The 14,506-nt window shown below is 31.9% G+C and overlaps 3 protein-coding genes and 1 long non-coding RNA gene across 7 annotated transcripts; 2 read left to right on the forward strand and 2 right to left on the reverse strand.

Annotated features, from left to right (window-relative positions):
• Positions 1 to 219: 219 nt before the first annotated feature.
• Positions 220 to 3,927, reverse strand: ScpX (Sterol carrier protein X-related thiolase). Its single transcript, XM_085186084.1, has 2 exons — positions 2,573 to 3,927; positions 220 to 963 (listed from the first exon to the last, which is right to left on the reverse strand). Exons 1-2 carry the CDS (start codon positions 3,677 to 3,679, stop codon positions 460 to 462), a joined length of 1,611 nt encoding a protein of 536 aa, XP_085042210.1. The 5' UTR covers positions 3,680 to 3,927; the 3' UTR covers positions 220 to 459.
• Positions 3,928 to 4,190: 263 nt separating this feature from the next.
• On the forward strand, positions 4,191 to 6,120 carry LOC146539223 (uncharacterized). Its single transcript, XR_014878022.1, has 3 exons — positions 4,191 to 4,404; positions 4,702 to 4,815; positions 5,148 to 6,120. It is a non-coding gene; the product is annotated as an uncharacterized LOC146539223 (long non-coding RNA).
• A 557-nt stretch (positions 6,121 to 6,677) lies between these two features.
• On the forward strand, positions 6,678 to 10,689 carry LOC146539224 (uncharacterized). The gene is made up of 3 exons (XM_085186085.1): positions 6,678 to 7,038; positions 7,289 to 9,107; positions 9,215 to 10,689. Exons 1-3 carry the CDS (start codon positions 6,968 to 6,970, stop codon positions 9,353 to 9,355), a joined length of 2,031 nt encoding a protein of 676 aa, XP_085042211.1. The 5' UTR covers positions 6,678 to 6,967; the 3' UTR covers positions 9,356 to 10,689.
• Positions 10,372 to 14,147, reverse strand: LOC146539225 (SET and MYND domain-containing protein DDB_G0273589-like). 4 transcript variants are annotated; one of them, XM_085186086.1, is made up of 4 exons: positions 13,989 to 14,130; positions 13,359 to 13,481; positions 11,728 to 13,095; positions 10,372 to 10,948 (listed from the first exon to the last, which is right to left on the reverse strand). In XM_085186086.1, exons 2-4 carry the CDS (start codon positions 13,445 to 13,447, stop codon positions 10,609 to 10,611), a joined length of 1,797 nt encoding a protein of 598 aa, XP_085042212.1. In that variant the 5' UTR covers positions 13,448 to 13,481; positions 13,989 to 14,130; the 3' UTR covers positions 10,372 to 10,608. The 4 variants fall into 4 exon arrangements, with proteins under 4 accessions (XP_085042212.1, XP_085042213.1, XP_085042215.1 ...); XM_085186087.1 differs by lacking the exon at positions 13,359 to 13,481 and having other exon boundaries at positions 13,989 to 14,147; XM_085186089.1 differs by lacking the exon at positions 13,989 to 14,130 and having other exon boundaries at positions 13,433 to 13,452.
• Between the last annotated feature and the right edge of the window lie 359 nt (positions 14,148 to 14,506).

Below are 14,506 nucleotides of genomic sequence, written 5' to 3' on the forward strand. Positions count from 1 at the left end.
AGTCATCACCCGTCAACGGCCTTTACAGATAATTAACTTTTTCTAAATATTTTAACATAATAAACTGCGTTAACATTTCATAATTTAATTTTCGCTTTAGCCCTACATTAAAACTAAATCTTTTGCAAAGCTGTAACCTTAATTTAAATTGCTACAGTGAATAGAAGTCTCTTGTTTTAAATTTTGTAATAAATTTAAAATGTAATAAAATAAAAGAAATTTTAGTAAAAAAAATATATTTAATATATAAAAATATTTAATCAACAATATCAATAAAAATAATAATTATATAGTGCAATTTACATAATGGAATGATTTAACGAAATCAAAAAATATATAAAAAAAAGTGAAAACTTATTGCACTTTAAAATGACATTGACACTTAAAACTGAATTGTGACGTAATATAAATGCCCAGCCCATCCATATCCCACAGATAATATAAATATATATTTTTTATTTATAATTTCGAGCGTATAGAATCGATTTTGCCGGCCGCGGATTTCTGTAAATCTGTCAGTTTCATTGCAAGGCCCATGTTGCCTTGTATTTTAATTTTTCCCTGGAAGAAAGCTTTTTGGGGATTCAGTTTTCCAGAGATCAAATCCGCTACGTCCTCGTCGTTTATCGTAAACGTGACGTCACATTTGTCTTTGCCGTTGTACTGGACGTTGCCCTTACCTTCCTTCGCGTTGATTACCCAATAGCCTTCGTCGCCGTTGGGCCCATTCCTGACTTTGAAACCGTATATGCCTCTAACCTTCTCAATGAGTTTATCTTCGTCATTTTTCATCGCCTCCTCGAGTATTTTCATGTATTTGTATACTTTGAAGTTGTCCGGGTTCTCCGCGATCGCGGCGACCTGGTTGGGGAGGGCATTCGTGAATCCTTTGCGGTACATGGCTATGACGACTGCTCCACCGAGACCTAAGTTGTGTTGGAGGGCGATTCGGGCGCGAGGTACCTGTGAAAAAAAAAATACTGTTAGTTACCTATGCACTTTTACTTTTGTATATGATTACATTTTAAATAATTACAACAAGCAAAATTTAAAACAACACCTCTCTATAATAATCGGTTCCGTGGTACAGTCCGATTATAGGAGTGTCGGTTGTGGGTTCAATTCCCACTCGAGGAAATTAATTACTTATTTTCTGCACTCTGGCAACAAGACAAAGAGCGAATTGTGACAAGAAAAATTGTGCGATACGTGGGGAATCGATTTTATTTACTCCTCTGCCTACCGAGTGGAGCTGAGTTATTGTGATCTAAATTGATTTACAAAACGTGCATTATACCTAACAACATTAAATAAATAATTTATTTTAACAGACAATATAATATTGTTTCAACAATAAAAATAATAATAATAATTGTAATTTAATAATGGTGTGGAAGAGATAATGTGTAATCTTTGGCACTGGGAGCTTATTAATAAACATGGAGGTTAAAGAGCATTGTCCTTTGTACTTTTCTTTAAACATAAATATTACAAAAACATTTACATTGAGTTACACAAACATAATGTAATTTCATTATGAATAACAAAAATAATTTGGAAAAATATGATAATACTTTTTTCTATGTATGTTAAAAATAGAGGCTGTTGTGGTGCATTGGCAGAAACATGTGAATTTGGATATCACGGCTGTGGGTTTGATTCCTGGCCAGGGAAGTAAAATATTTAATATAGCAAAAGTGAGGAATGGAGTGTTTTAAAACTAATTTCCCTCTGCCTACCCTCCTATATGCAGGATGTACTGTGAAACTCAAAAAAGAACAAAAAAGATAAATGTACAAAAAAAAATACAGTGTAATTTAAACCTGCACCTACTAGGTTTAAATTTTCATTATTTATGAAATATTGTGATAGTATAAGCAATAAGAATGATAGCCAAAATTTGTATAACAAAAGTATCCAATTTTCAGTGCCGACTTGAGATATTGTCTATTGAATGGTGAAAATATGTAATTTTATTTCCCTGAGTGAGAATTGAACCCACAATCATTCCACTACACCACAATGGATTGAATTTTTGAAATGAGAGACAACTTTAAATACAAAATCAACGAACAAAGTACAAAGAGGAAAAACAATTAACTTACATATAATAGCAAATATTACATAATTTAAAATACCTACAAGTTCAATAGTTACAATTCATGATGATAAGCAAATTTATAAAATGTTAATAATAAATTGAATTGTGGACTTTTTATACATAATTTTGAAAAATAACCTGTTTCATTATGCAGTGTCAACTAACTTTGTCTTTTAAATAATTTTATAAAGATAATTATTATTTCCATAGATATCACTAGAAATATTTTTTTTTAATATGTTATTACTAGGTTACCCCTGAATGTGAATAAGAAGAGTGTATAATTTTATAACATATTCATTGAAATGCTAAAAATTGTTATTATGCTGGAAAATGTTCTAAGTTTCTGAGTACTGTTTGTAATTTATCTAATGGCTGTCCTAAATAAAAATCATATGAATACAAGCTCTTGTCTGTAACATTACAACAGGAATTTGCCATCTGTTACCACATTTACAATACATAACAAACCTGTCTCTCTCCAGCTTCACCACGCAGTTGCCATACAAGTTCAGCACATTGAGCGAGCCCAGTTGCTCCTAAAGGATGCCCTTTAGCTATCAAACCACCACTGGGGTTTACTACTACTCTTCCTCCATATGTATTATCACCTGCATCTATAAACTTTCCAGCTTCCCCTTCCCCGCATAATTGAAGACCCTCATATGTTATTAATTCATTGGCAGCGAAACAGTCATGTAACTCAACAACATCCACCTGCTTTGCAGATATTCCAGTCTTTTGATATAATCTCTTAGCCGCTAAAGCAGTCATGTCAGCCCCTGCAATTTTTATCAAACTGTTTTCCTCAAAAACAGCTTGAGTGTCTGTTGCCATTTCCATTCCAATAATCTCAACTGCCTTGTGTTGCAATCCATACTTGATTACAGCCTCCTCGGACATGACCACTGCAGCTGCAGCACCATCGCTGGTTGGACAACATTCCAACTTTGTAAGAGGGCCATAGATTTTACGGGAGTTTAAAACCTCTTCAACAGTGTATTCCCTACCAGTTTGAGCCCTTGGATTCTTTGCGCCGTGTCGGTGATTTTTAGCGGCGATCTTCGCGAAATGTGTTTCTGTTGTGCCATACTTTTTCATGTGTTCCATGCCAGCGTTACCAAAATATTGCGCTGTCATCGGAGCCGCAGTGAGTTCTGCGATTTCCGCCATTTTAAGAGTATGCCTATCTAATGGGTTTGTTCTATCTGTATAAGCACCACCACCGAGGGCTCCAGGGGTCATTTTCTCGAACCCTACAGCGAGTATTACATCAGAAATACCACCTTCAATGAGTTGTTTTGCGAGGAAAAGAGCGTTTGAACCTGTGGAACAGTTGTTGTTGACATTGTATATGGGTATGCCGGTCATGCCGACCTGGTACAGTACTCGCTGGCCACAAGTGGAATCGCCGAAGACGTAGCCGCAGACCGCTTGTTGGACATCGTCGTATCTAATACGAGCATCAGCGAGCGCGTCCACGACCGCCTCCTTGCCTAGATCTGGATAATCTTTTCCACTGTTTGGTTTGACGAATTTCGTCATACCTACACCGACTACGTAAACTTTTCTAGGCATTTTGGTATTTTATAATTACCTCGATTAAATCTGTGTCGAACTGCGTAGACCACTGCGATAGGTAGATAGATTTTTCAAATATCACTTCCTGTTACTCCGAGCTAATTACACACGTCTTGAACTGAGCACAAATGCGATATAATATTGATAAGTATAATAATTATCTATCACTACGTTAATGTATAACGATAAAATTGCACGACCGCCAGGTCAACTTACACGTAGTCACGTAATCACAGTCAGGCCCGGTCGACTTCCTAAGGAGCTTGGGCGACACACCTAACTTGGGACCCATGGTATTGCTATATTAATGTAAAACTACTAATTAGTAGTTTTTATAAAAGTACTTTTTTTAAGAATTTAATTTTAATTCACGATTTAGTTACTTAATGTTTAATAAATAACTTTCTTTATAATATTTCATGTATGCAAGGTACCGTGATAAAATGTTTTTCGATATGAGAAACAGTTTATGTAACCGGTATTTAAAGTACAGTAGTAGGATTACGTTTTGATATGGCAATGGTACCATTTACATTGCAAATGGCGAACATACTACTGCGACTTAAACAAGCAACCTGTTTTTAGCATTTCTGTTGTATTTTATATTTAGATTTCTATTGTTGTTCAGTTGTTCTCTCTGTTTGAATATATGGATCTAAAATATGGGAGACAATTTGAAAAATGTCCCCTCGTGAAGATCCTGAAATTTCCAATTCACACCGGTAAGTAATCATTAAGTATTAACTACTCTAGATAAAGTCATATCTTAAATGTTGTACTTTTTCAGTTGTGAAACTTGGGCCAAGTTTTGCTTCCCCGAAGGCCTATGGTATTCTATCGATTTTCAGAAAAAAATGTATGGTGAACATAGAATGTTATGTTGCCACCATTTTGAAAGGCCTTCATTTGTCAATTTTATTGAAAAAAAAAATACTGTTTAGAAAAACTGTTTTATTTATGTACATATTAGTAATCATACATTGGCAATGTATTTTCATCCAATTATATTTTATTTTCAGAATCAGGTAATCCAAGATTTAAATTTTTCCACTGAACAACCAGGGACATCACATTTTCCTGCAAATGTTATACCTGGACCATTGCAAAGAATGGTATTCACAAGTATTCAAATGGTAATTCAAGTATACTATTAATTGATACTGGTTCACTTGTAATGACAATATATTTAACTTAAAAACTTATCATAATAAATAGCCTATTTTATGGTAACAGTGAAAAAAACCTAAAACACATAGATATATATGTAAAAATAAAATATTAATTAACAGTTTTAAAACAATACGATAAATTTAACAAAATACTAATAGTTAGAACTACAATTACATTAATCTTAAACAATTTCTTTAATTTTCTTTTAATTGCTTAATCAAGAAGATTCGTCTAACAATGATATGTTGGTTTTAGTTTCTGTAACCTGACCTTTATTAACTCTTGTTATTTTCAGGATTGCTACCTGGAGAGGCAACAGTCACTGCAAATTTAGGATTTATATGGATAAATTGTTTACCTGCTGAAATAGTGATTCTGCAGATCGAAAGCCACACCAACATGACTGACAATTCTTCATTTGAAGAAAATGTATGTCTTTTTTCTCTAACTCAATCATTTGAAGAAAATGTATGCCTTTTTTGAAAATTGTACATTTGTCATAGCTCGCCCCAATGCAAGCTTTGTGATTCAGTTTTAAAATTGAAACATACCGATAATATATTATTATACACTTTTATGGACTTCAAAGAATGTGATAATGCTAAAAAGAAGTTAAACTATGTATCTGAAAACTTTTATAAGATTTTATGTGTTGAGAACTGTGCCACAATCTGCAATAATTTATATGAAACATTATCATATTCTTTAAACCTCAAAAAACTTGCAATCTGCAAATTGGAAAAAGATGTAAATTTTAGTTTTCTTGCCCAATGTGAGGAACATCTTAAAGAAAATGTTGATTTTATATGTAATAGTGTCTTCCACATAACAGTAAAAAGATTTTGTTTAGTTAAAAATAAACAATTTGCAGATTATCAGAAATTGTTAAAAAGGAAAATAGATATATTAAAAGTAATTGTATATTAATGTTAGATTTAATTTGACCAACACTGTATTAAGTTCATTATACCTACTTTATTAATTTTATCTTTGTATTTTTTTTAAAAAAATAAATTCAATAACACAACAATCAAGTACAACTGCCCACAATCTTATAGGTTAATAAATATATAAATTATATATTTTTTGCAGATTATGTTCTATTTAACTTATAAAAATTAAAATTGTTATTTTAACATATAAGGGCAAGTTTGTCTTGTAGCAATGTTGTAATCTTTAGCAGTATATTTTAATTGTTTTGCAGAAATACTGTTTGTGTAAATATCATTAAAACAAATGTTTATAAGCAATAAAGAAAATGTAAAATGTTTATTAGTTTTATTTCTGCATTTATTTTTTTTATTGTACTATATATAAATTATTCACTCTTTCAAAATCATTTGGAAGTATTATTACATAATGTAAATAATAATACTTCCAAATGATTTTGAAGGAGTAATAATTCTGGCTTTTGAATAAAAATCGATTTAAAGCCAAATTTTGAATTTCCCGCAAGTTGTGTTTCGTTGGGCATGCTAGAGATGGCAGCAGCATCGTTTTGTCACCCATTTTTTAGTATGAAGTGAACATTCTTTGAGTAAATGTGTTCTGTGATCACAGTCCAACTCGAAATGAAATGTAACAATATTATAAAATAAAATGCGAATGACAAGCCATCTCTCGCGGCTTGTGGAATTTGAACCCTACGCAATAACAGCATCGGATACTCGTATAGAAATAAAATGTTATCCTTGAGTAATATATGGTTTAAAATTATAAAAAATAAAACCACATAGTGACTTTATTTTCTAATCCGTTTATATGTTTTTTATATGTCAATAGGAAACATTGATTAAATACAACTTTACAAGTATATAGGTAAAAGGTTTTTTTTGTATTTGTACATTTTTCTTATATTAAATAAAAGAAAATAAATAATAGAGTTTTGAATGTATTTTTTATAACTTTTTAAAATGTGTAAGCCATGCTTAATGTTAATAATAAATTTATTAGTGCATGTATAAAATACTGGCACATAAAAATGTAAAATATAGTTTTTAAAAATATTGCACCGTCATTATATTTTATTTCGAAATCTTAATGACTCGTATACTTTAAAAAATTATTTGTATTTTTATATTTTTTTTGGTTTTTTAAAGTAAAATTGTAAGAAGTATGGCTCTAGACAGGCAAAAAATATTAACTGAATTAGGAAGTGTAATTAGCCAGTTGAAAAATGCTGATTGGTAATTTATAAAATATTTAATTCTATCGTATTCGTTTCTATTATTCTAGTAATTATATATATATCATATAAATAAAATTGAGTGGTGTGAGTTAATGATCCAACGTTAAAGTATTGCGGCACTCGATTTAATTTCAGACTATATATTTCTATTACGAAGATTTTGTCTTTAACTACTTAAGTAATTGTGTAAATTTGTATATTTTTTACTCGACTATCTGTTTATGTAATTTATTTACTTATTTTTATAGTGGCTGCATGGGAAAACTATTTGAAAATAATAGACAAATGCCTATGACATCAGGTCATCATTATGAAGCTTTTGGCAGCCATAGGCCAAATTGTTCCGAAAGTCATAATATGGCAAGCAACGCTCATACTAACATGCACTTCCCATGTATGGGCGGCTGTAATGCTCCTAAACTTTATTCAGAAACATATAACTATTTAAGCGAAAATATGATGAAACCGACTGTTCAAGAAGTATACGATGATTTAAAAAGTATAACACCAGCGAATACAATTATGAATAATCCGGCGGCGATGAATAAAATGGGCTTAAGTAGTGGATGGGGAAGTGGACAAAGTACAGACGCACAAAGTGCTGGTGCACATCCGTATAAAATTTGTAACTACAATGAACAAAACGCAGTCCCATCAAACAATCCTCAAATAAATCAATTTGGTGGAATTGGGCCACAAATCATGAATATGTTACAAGGGAATAATGCAAACACTACACATCAGAACGGTCAAATAGCTAAGCCGTTTGATGCCCCTCAATTGTCACAAAATGAAAATATAACACCTTCTCCAGCCCATTTCATGAAACATCATAACATAGAACAATCTAACCCAACAAACCAATTTATGAATCAACCAAATTTAATAGCTAATCCCCCCCAACAAAATATGACAAAGAATCAGCCGCCCAATCCAATTAATACTAACCAGCATTCTTATGGGCAACATGCGCAGGGCATTGCAAAGTTTAATGAAATGTTCCCAGGTGTAATGAAAAATGATTTAGGTTTCGATCCTATGTCGATTGCAATTCAAATGAATCCAGCAAATCAAAAGCAAGCTGCTATGCAGTCAATTCGTGACATAATGTTTAATAAAAATACACGTACACAGGACAATAACGCTAACGTAAATAATTTACAACAGCCACGAACAGAAAGTAATATGCCGTTTAAGCAAACGTACACTAAAAGTCCTACTATTCCTAATGAAGCAAACTTTGCTAATCAACCACTTAACAACGTGCCTGGTAATCAACAAATATCAATGCCCATTGAAAACATTAACAAGTCAGGACTTGATCAAACAAATTATCAGGTATTACCGGCGGCTAACCAACAGCAACAAATGCAACAACCCATTCAATATCAACAGAACGTCGATAAGCCAAATACTGCTGCTGTGGTAAATCCACCCATCCAAACATTACCGACGGTTAACGAAAACAATGAAACAGCTTATGGTCAGACAGCAAATGACGTACCCAACAATGGAAATTTCCAAAATATAAACGAGCCAATTTATCCAGTAGATACAACGAAAAATATAACAAGTCAAAACTACGGATATAACACCCTTGGACAACCAATTAAAATGTTACCAGCTAACTCTTATCACACACCTGTACCTTCGCTACCGCAGACTTTATCTCCACAGCCTACCATGAAATATAACAATGGATACTCAAAATATAGCAACGTAAAGTCAACAGTTAGTAAAACTTCATTGCTGGCCAACAGACCAATTGGTACAACTCCTAGCAGAAATCAAATGCAGCAAATGAATAATCAATATAAAGGATCTACTTCATATACGCAGCAAAATCTCAACATACCAAGGAGTAGAGAAACTAATTCGGACGGAAGATTACATGCCTCGCAGATGAATCCAAATACGCATAATCAAATTCCGGTGGAAAAGATTGGTGGCGATAGTGCAATGAACAATCCGATACGAGACCAAACTATTTATAAAACAGGTGAAGTAATGAAACAGATTGGTGATGCACCAAGCGCAAAGCCCATAAATGATCCAGTGGGTCCTCAGGTAAATGTAACTAACCAATTATATTTAACTGTATACTTAGTCTTTGTTTTTCTAGGATGGAGATGAATCTGTGATGTCTATTTAATGAAATGTTTTTGCATTTGCAGGACCCAATCATTGATCGTAAATATAGAAACGGTTTACAGGACATGACATTTACATCGTCTCCAATATCCGCTGCCTGGTCGTTCCATGGATGCGACAGAGCCCCGCCCTCCGCTAAATATAGATATCGTAATAGATTTTAAAAATTGTTTGTTTTAGTGTCGTTGTTTTTGTTTATATTTTATTAAATGTTGTTTTATTTTAAAATCTTGATTCTCTTAATTATTTCATACATTGAGGCCAGTCGTGGTGCTGAGCCACTATTTCTGACTGTAAACGCAAAAGGTTGCCGGTTCAAATCAACCTCGAGTACATTATGTAAGGTGGGGAACAGTGTCTTATCACTAGATTTCCTTTGCCCACCCTGCTATGTGCGGAAAACAGCGTGAGTGTTTCTTTTTTTTCTCTATTATTTTTTATTGGCCTTAATGTAGTAGGTACTAAGACACAGTACTTAATATGATATTGTTGCAATACTATACCGTGCTATACATTATTTTTCTATTCATAATAATCTTTAAAATGTGACAAAAATTATATAAAAGAATTTGTCTGATAATTGACTATATGAACAGAAAAAACACTACACCTCTGTAAATTTTTGCAGCATTTTTGCATTGAAGCATCCAAAATATCAGGTGCTGGCCACGTCTAAAGAAAGATAAACGAAAGCGTTTAAAAAAGAATGGAAGTACATCAAAAAGCAAATAAATATAAGACAATCAAATTATTGTATATAATATGTACTAGGGAAGTAGTAGTGTAGTACATACTTTTCTACTTTCACGAATTATTCCACGTATTTTAAGAAAGCTTTTTTTATTTAAGATTTTTAATTAATTACAAATAATTTCACAAATATGTACTTATATTCGCAATTTACGTATAAGTAAGTATTCTGATGACTTAACCGCGTCATATAAGTATGGCAAACCAAAACAATACCGTCTAATGTTGACGTTTTTCTATTAAAAAACATTTTATTCAATATTCAATATAATATATCACCACTGAAAACTATTTAAAACTTGAAAAAATGGAATGGCAACGCTGGCAGCCGTAAATCCGTTAATGTAGTAATAAAATAATCATTATTAATCAATATACTTAAATGTGTTATTGATGTAAATAGTTAATGTTTAAAAAGAGAAAACTAGTCTCGTAGATTATATTATTTATTAGCATTATTATATAAGTATGTAATTAAACAAAGAAAATTAAATAAATACAATGATGAAAAATTAACAACTAAACTAATAGCACACATAAACAAGGTATATGAATAGAAAAGATAATTTTAAGTATAGTTGTAGTCATAAAAAAGCTTTAAGAATAAAAAAGATAATTTTAAGTATAGTTGTAGTTATAAAAAAGCTTTAAGAATAAAAAATATTATTCATTTTACATGAAATGGATTAAGGAAGTATTCAAAAACGAATTTACATTTAGAAAAATGTTTAAAAACTTCCATGTACTCCTTTGACTGTGGTACATTCTTTAAGTGCTCTAGAGCCTCCAATATTCTTTCATAAATAGCACTAATATTATGAAAGTCAATATCTTTATCTATTCTCTCTAAGTTTAATCCGTTAAACATTTTTTCCTGTGATTTAGACAGTTTTTGAATTGGTGGAGATTCACCAGTACATATGTTACAGGAGCACACCTTTCCATGTAATAAAAAATTAGTTACATTTCGTACATGTCTGTTCTCATTTGAACTGAGCCAGTGAAGTCTGAAAGACAAAAAAATATATATATATTTTATGATCACAATATTACTGTTTATTTAATCTATCATATTATACGAAATATTTCCTGACTTCAGCTTTGCACAGATAAGTATCGCCCTCTTTCTACGCCCATAGATTTTGGCAAAGCGATAAGAGCATAACCTTAGGAATACCATAATTAAAGAAGAGAATAAAAGTATAATCTATAATAAAAGTATAATCTGAGCTATGCATTTGTGTTAATATATAGTGTAGGTGTAAATATCACTTGGCCTAAACCCTTTTATTGTTTTTTTGACAACCAGCCTCTTTTGCTAACAATTTTCTGTCTCTATTTTTAAAGTTACTCACACAAGCGCAAAGCTTAGCCTAAGTTTCAATAACTATATTTACTCTTACTGCTCATATTTTTTTACTACAATTAAAGTAACAGGGCCATGTTGACAGAATTCAATATGAACAAAATATAAAAAATCATATTGCATCAAAAAGTGCCTAAATTACTCCAGGTTTAGTAGCTCTTTGAAAGATATTTATTTATATAAATAAATGGAGATATTTTTATTTCAGTTTAAGTACATGTTATACATGGTAGGAGACCCAGTATCAAGACATTCCATTCCCTGCTTTCTGCCAAAATTCAAGGTATTGTGTGTTAGTTGGCAAAACTGAATGCCACACTGTCTTATCAAATTGAGGAAGTGAAAATAATTCATTACCAGTACCATTGAATCCACAACCATATTATATATAATTATATATTATACACATTAGTTACTTACTGGAAGGGAGTAGTTATTTCTTCACCACTTTTTATTGATTGCAAAGCAATCAATGATATTTTGTTATCATTATATATTGCTACAGTATTTGGTGTACAGGATTTACTTAATTTTCCAATTAATGAAAAGTACCCATGATTTGGTTTGTCACGATATTTATATTCAGATGTGCTAGTACACTCAGGTTGATAAATTTGATTAGCTACTATATTTATAGACAGAAACATCATTATTCTTCCAAATGCTTGATTAGCCTGTTTTTTTTCATCAATATCTTTTGGAAAAAATGAAGGGATTTCATTTAAATAATTCAAAATAGCCGCACATACAAAACTAGCATCATATTTTACACCATAGAAAAATGGTTTATCATCTTTTTGGCATAGAATAGAAAATAAGCTTTCAACATCAAAAACATCTTTAACTGAGCTTGATCTCATTCTGTCGAGCCCCATGTTAAAAGATGCCTGAATCAATTCCCTCCATGTTTTACAATTTTGTTTCAATTTGAGTGCTGCTTTTATCATCAAATGTGGCAAGGGACCATGACATATTTCTCTTATCACATGCAATATTTGACATTCATATTTGTGATACTCTTTAAAACATTTATTTTTGCATTCTTCATCACAAAAGAGAGCCCAGACACAGTCTTCACATGGTATTAAATTTAATGATTTTTTTTGACAATAATGGCAGCTGTTCAAAGAATATTCTTTTTCAGTGTAACTTACATATGCTGCTTCAGTTGTCAAGACTGATCCAATTTTTACATCATTTGAAGCCACTATTGTAGGTATATCGGAGCTGGTTGCTTTAATTTCAGAGGAGGCACAGGATATATCTGGATTATTAAATGCATGTTTAGTATGCCTTTTAGATACGCCAGTAATAAAACAAGTGGACTGCACTTGATCTGCGGCTAAATGCTCCACTTCCTTTCTTCTTTTTTTCAGCTTATCAACTATGTCTGATGGACAATCCATTGAAAAACAAAAGTCTATATCTTTAATACATGCTTTATAGGATTTCAATTCCTGAAAAACAGCTGATCTATTGCTGATTGCCAATATCAATTCTTTAGAATCTTTTGGTGCTAATAATAAAGCTTCATTGTAGCACAGACACGCAACATCTAAACGACCCCTTTTAAATGCAATATTTCCTTTTTTCCGCATTTCAGTTGATGTTCTCGTATCTTTACGTGGTTTCAATAAAAAAGGCAGTTGGTGTGTTTTTTTAAGCACCTCTAATGCTGATATAACCACATTTCCTAAATCGTCATCATGAAGAGCATTGTATATTTCATCAATGTGATTAGTTTTTGAAAGGAATTCTTGAAATTTGGCTGGTGTTAAAAACATCTTCCTGATAAAATAAAATGAAGATAATTAAATCATATAGACATTTTATTTAAATATTATATTTAATTGCAAAATTGTGAAATGGGAAAAATAAATATGTCCCTTGCTAGCTAAAAAAACTTTTTGGGAGATAACAAAGTATTTTTTTAAATCAACTGCAGTTCTTTCTCGTAAATTATATTCTCGATTTCTCACTGCTATGTAAATCAAAAAATGATCGAAACAAAACTTTTAAGTAGCTATAGTAAGAAATATGTACTTTGTCACCTCCTACATATTGTAGGCCGTTGTGGGGCAGCGGCACAAGGGTATGTTTTCAGGTCGATATGACATGGGTGTACCTTCAAAAAGCGCATTTATCCATATATCATTTATTTACCATCAGGTGACCTGAACCCGAGTTTGCATTGTCCTTTCCCATAAAAAAAAACGCGACGGTTGTGGGTTCGATCCCCACTCGAGGAAGTAACATATTTATTTACGTTTATATTTCCATTTCTTCGCTCTGGTCTGGTCTGGACAGGGCAAAGCGAGGCGTCGAGTTCTGCAACTCAACACGCAATGCCACCAGGATTCGGCAGAAGGCAGGGAACGGAGTGTCTTAACACTAGGTTCCCTCTGCCTACCCCGCTGTGTGCGGGATACAGCGTGAAGCTGATTTTTCTTTCTATATATTTTATAAATTAATCCTTATTTTTTAACTATAAACTCGATTTATAGTAAATATATCCCGGATATAGCAGACTAGGCAGAACGACGGTAACCTACCCTAGGTTACCTAAGACTCTCATTCCCATTTGTCATTGAATTTTTGAGACGTGTTGATTAGCGGAATTCAACGCAGTGTATGTTAATTATTATAAGTAATTATATAAAAATATACATTTTATAACTTACCAGAAGATTAAATCTTATAATTTATTAATGCTGATGCCTTATGATGCTACAGAAATCTTTTTTAGAATACCCACAAGAATTTAGTGCTAGTACCTTACACCTTACACACGAACAGACGAACTGCAATATGAAATAAAAGCTTTGCACAGAATATGATATGCATGATATTACAGTTTCAGATTTCGGTTAAATCCCGATCATAGACCAGGATTTATATTTTTTACGTTAACTTGAAACATTAAAGTTCAATTTAATTTAATATTTATATTTGTTATAATAAAATTAAATTTAAAAAGTATTATAGCTTTCATTAAGTGCTTGAAGTTGATTAATCTATAAAGTCTCATTACCGTACCGGTAAGCTGGGATACAATAACAATACAATTCGCGGGGCGAATAGACATAAAACCGGGATTTTTTTATTTTATAATATCCATGATTTTCATTATGATAAATCAAAATTATCAATAAATCAAATTGTTTGTTCTTTTTTAATTAAAAACAAAGTTTTCGTCATA

This window comes from Heliconius melpomene, chromosome 5, assembly GCF_056956725.1.
Source record: "Heliconius melpomene rosina isolate 202511_hmr_F chromosome 5, ASM5695672v1, whole genome shotgun sequence".
Taxonomy (NCBI): Eukaryota; Metazoa; Arthropoda; class Insecta; order Lepidoptera; family Nymphalidae; genus Heliconius; species Heliconius melpomene.

Bases quoted from the DNA above. Each gene is read 5' to 3' on its own strand.
- LOC146539225 (XM_085186086.1), bottom strand. From the start codon at position 13,447: ATGCGCTTTTTGAAGGTACACCCATGTCATATCGACCTGAAAACATAC. The intron at 13,096-13,358 runs GTGACAAAGTAC...TTATTTTATCAG, and splicing joins CGGCCTACAATATGTAGGAG to GAAGATGTTTTTAACACCAG. The intron at 10,949-11,727 runs GTAAGTAACTAA...TTTGTCTTTCAG, and splicing joins GAAATAACTACTCCCTTCCA to ACTTCACTGGCTCAGTTCAA.
- LOC146539224 (XM_085186085.1), top strand. From the start codon at position 6,968: ATGGCTCTAGACAGGCAAAAAATATTAACTGAATTAGGAAGTGTAATT. The intron at 7,039-7,288 runs GTAATTTATAAA...TTATTTTTATAG, and splicing joins CAGTTGAAAAATGCTGATTG to TGGCTGCATGGGAAAACTAT. The intron at 9,108-9,214 runs GTAAATGTAACT...TTGCATTTGCAG, and splicing joins ATGATCCAGTGGGTCCTCAG to GACCCAATCATTGATCGTAA.
- ScpX (XM_085186084.1), bottom strand. From the start codon at position 3,679: ATGCCTAGAAAAGTTTACGTAGTCGGTGTAGGTATGACGAAATTCGTC. The intron at 964-2,572 runs GTTTGTTATGTA...TTTTTTTCACAG, and splicing joins GTGAAGCTGGAGAGAGACAG to GTACCTCGCGCCCGAATCGC.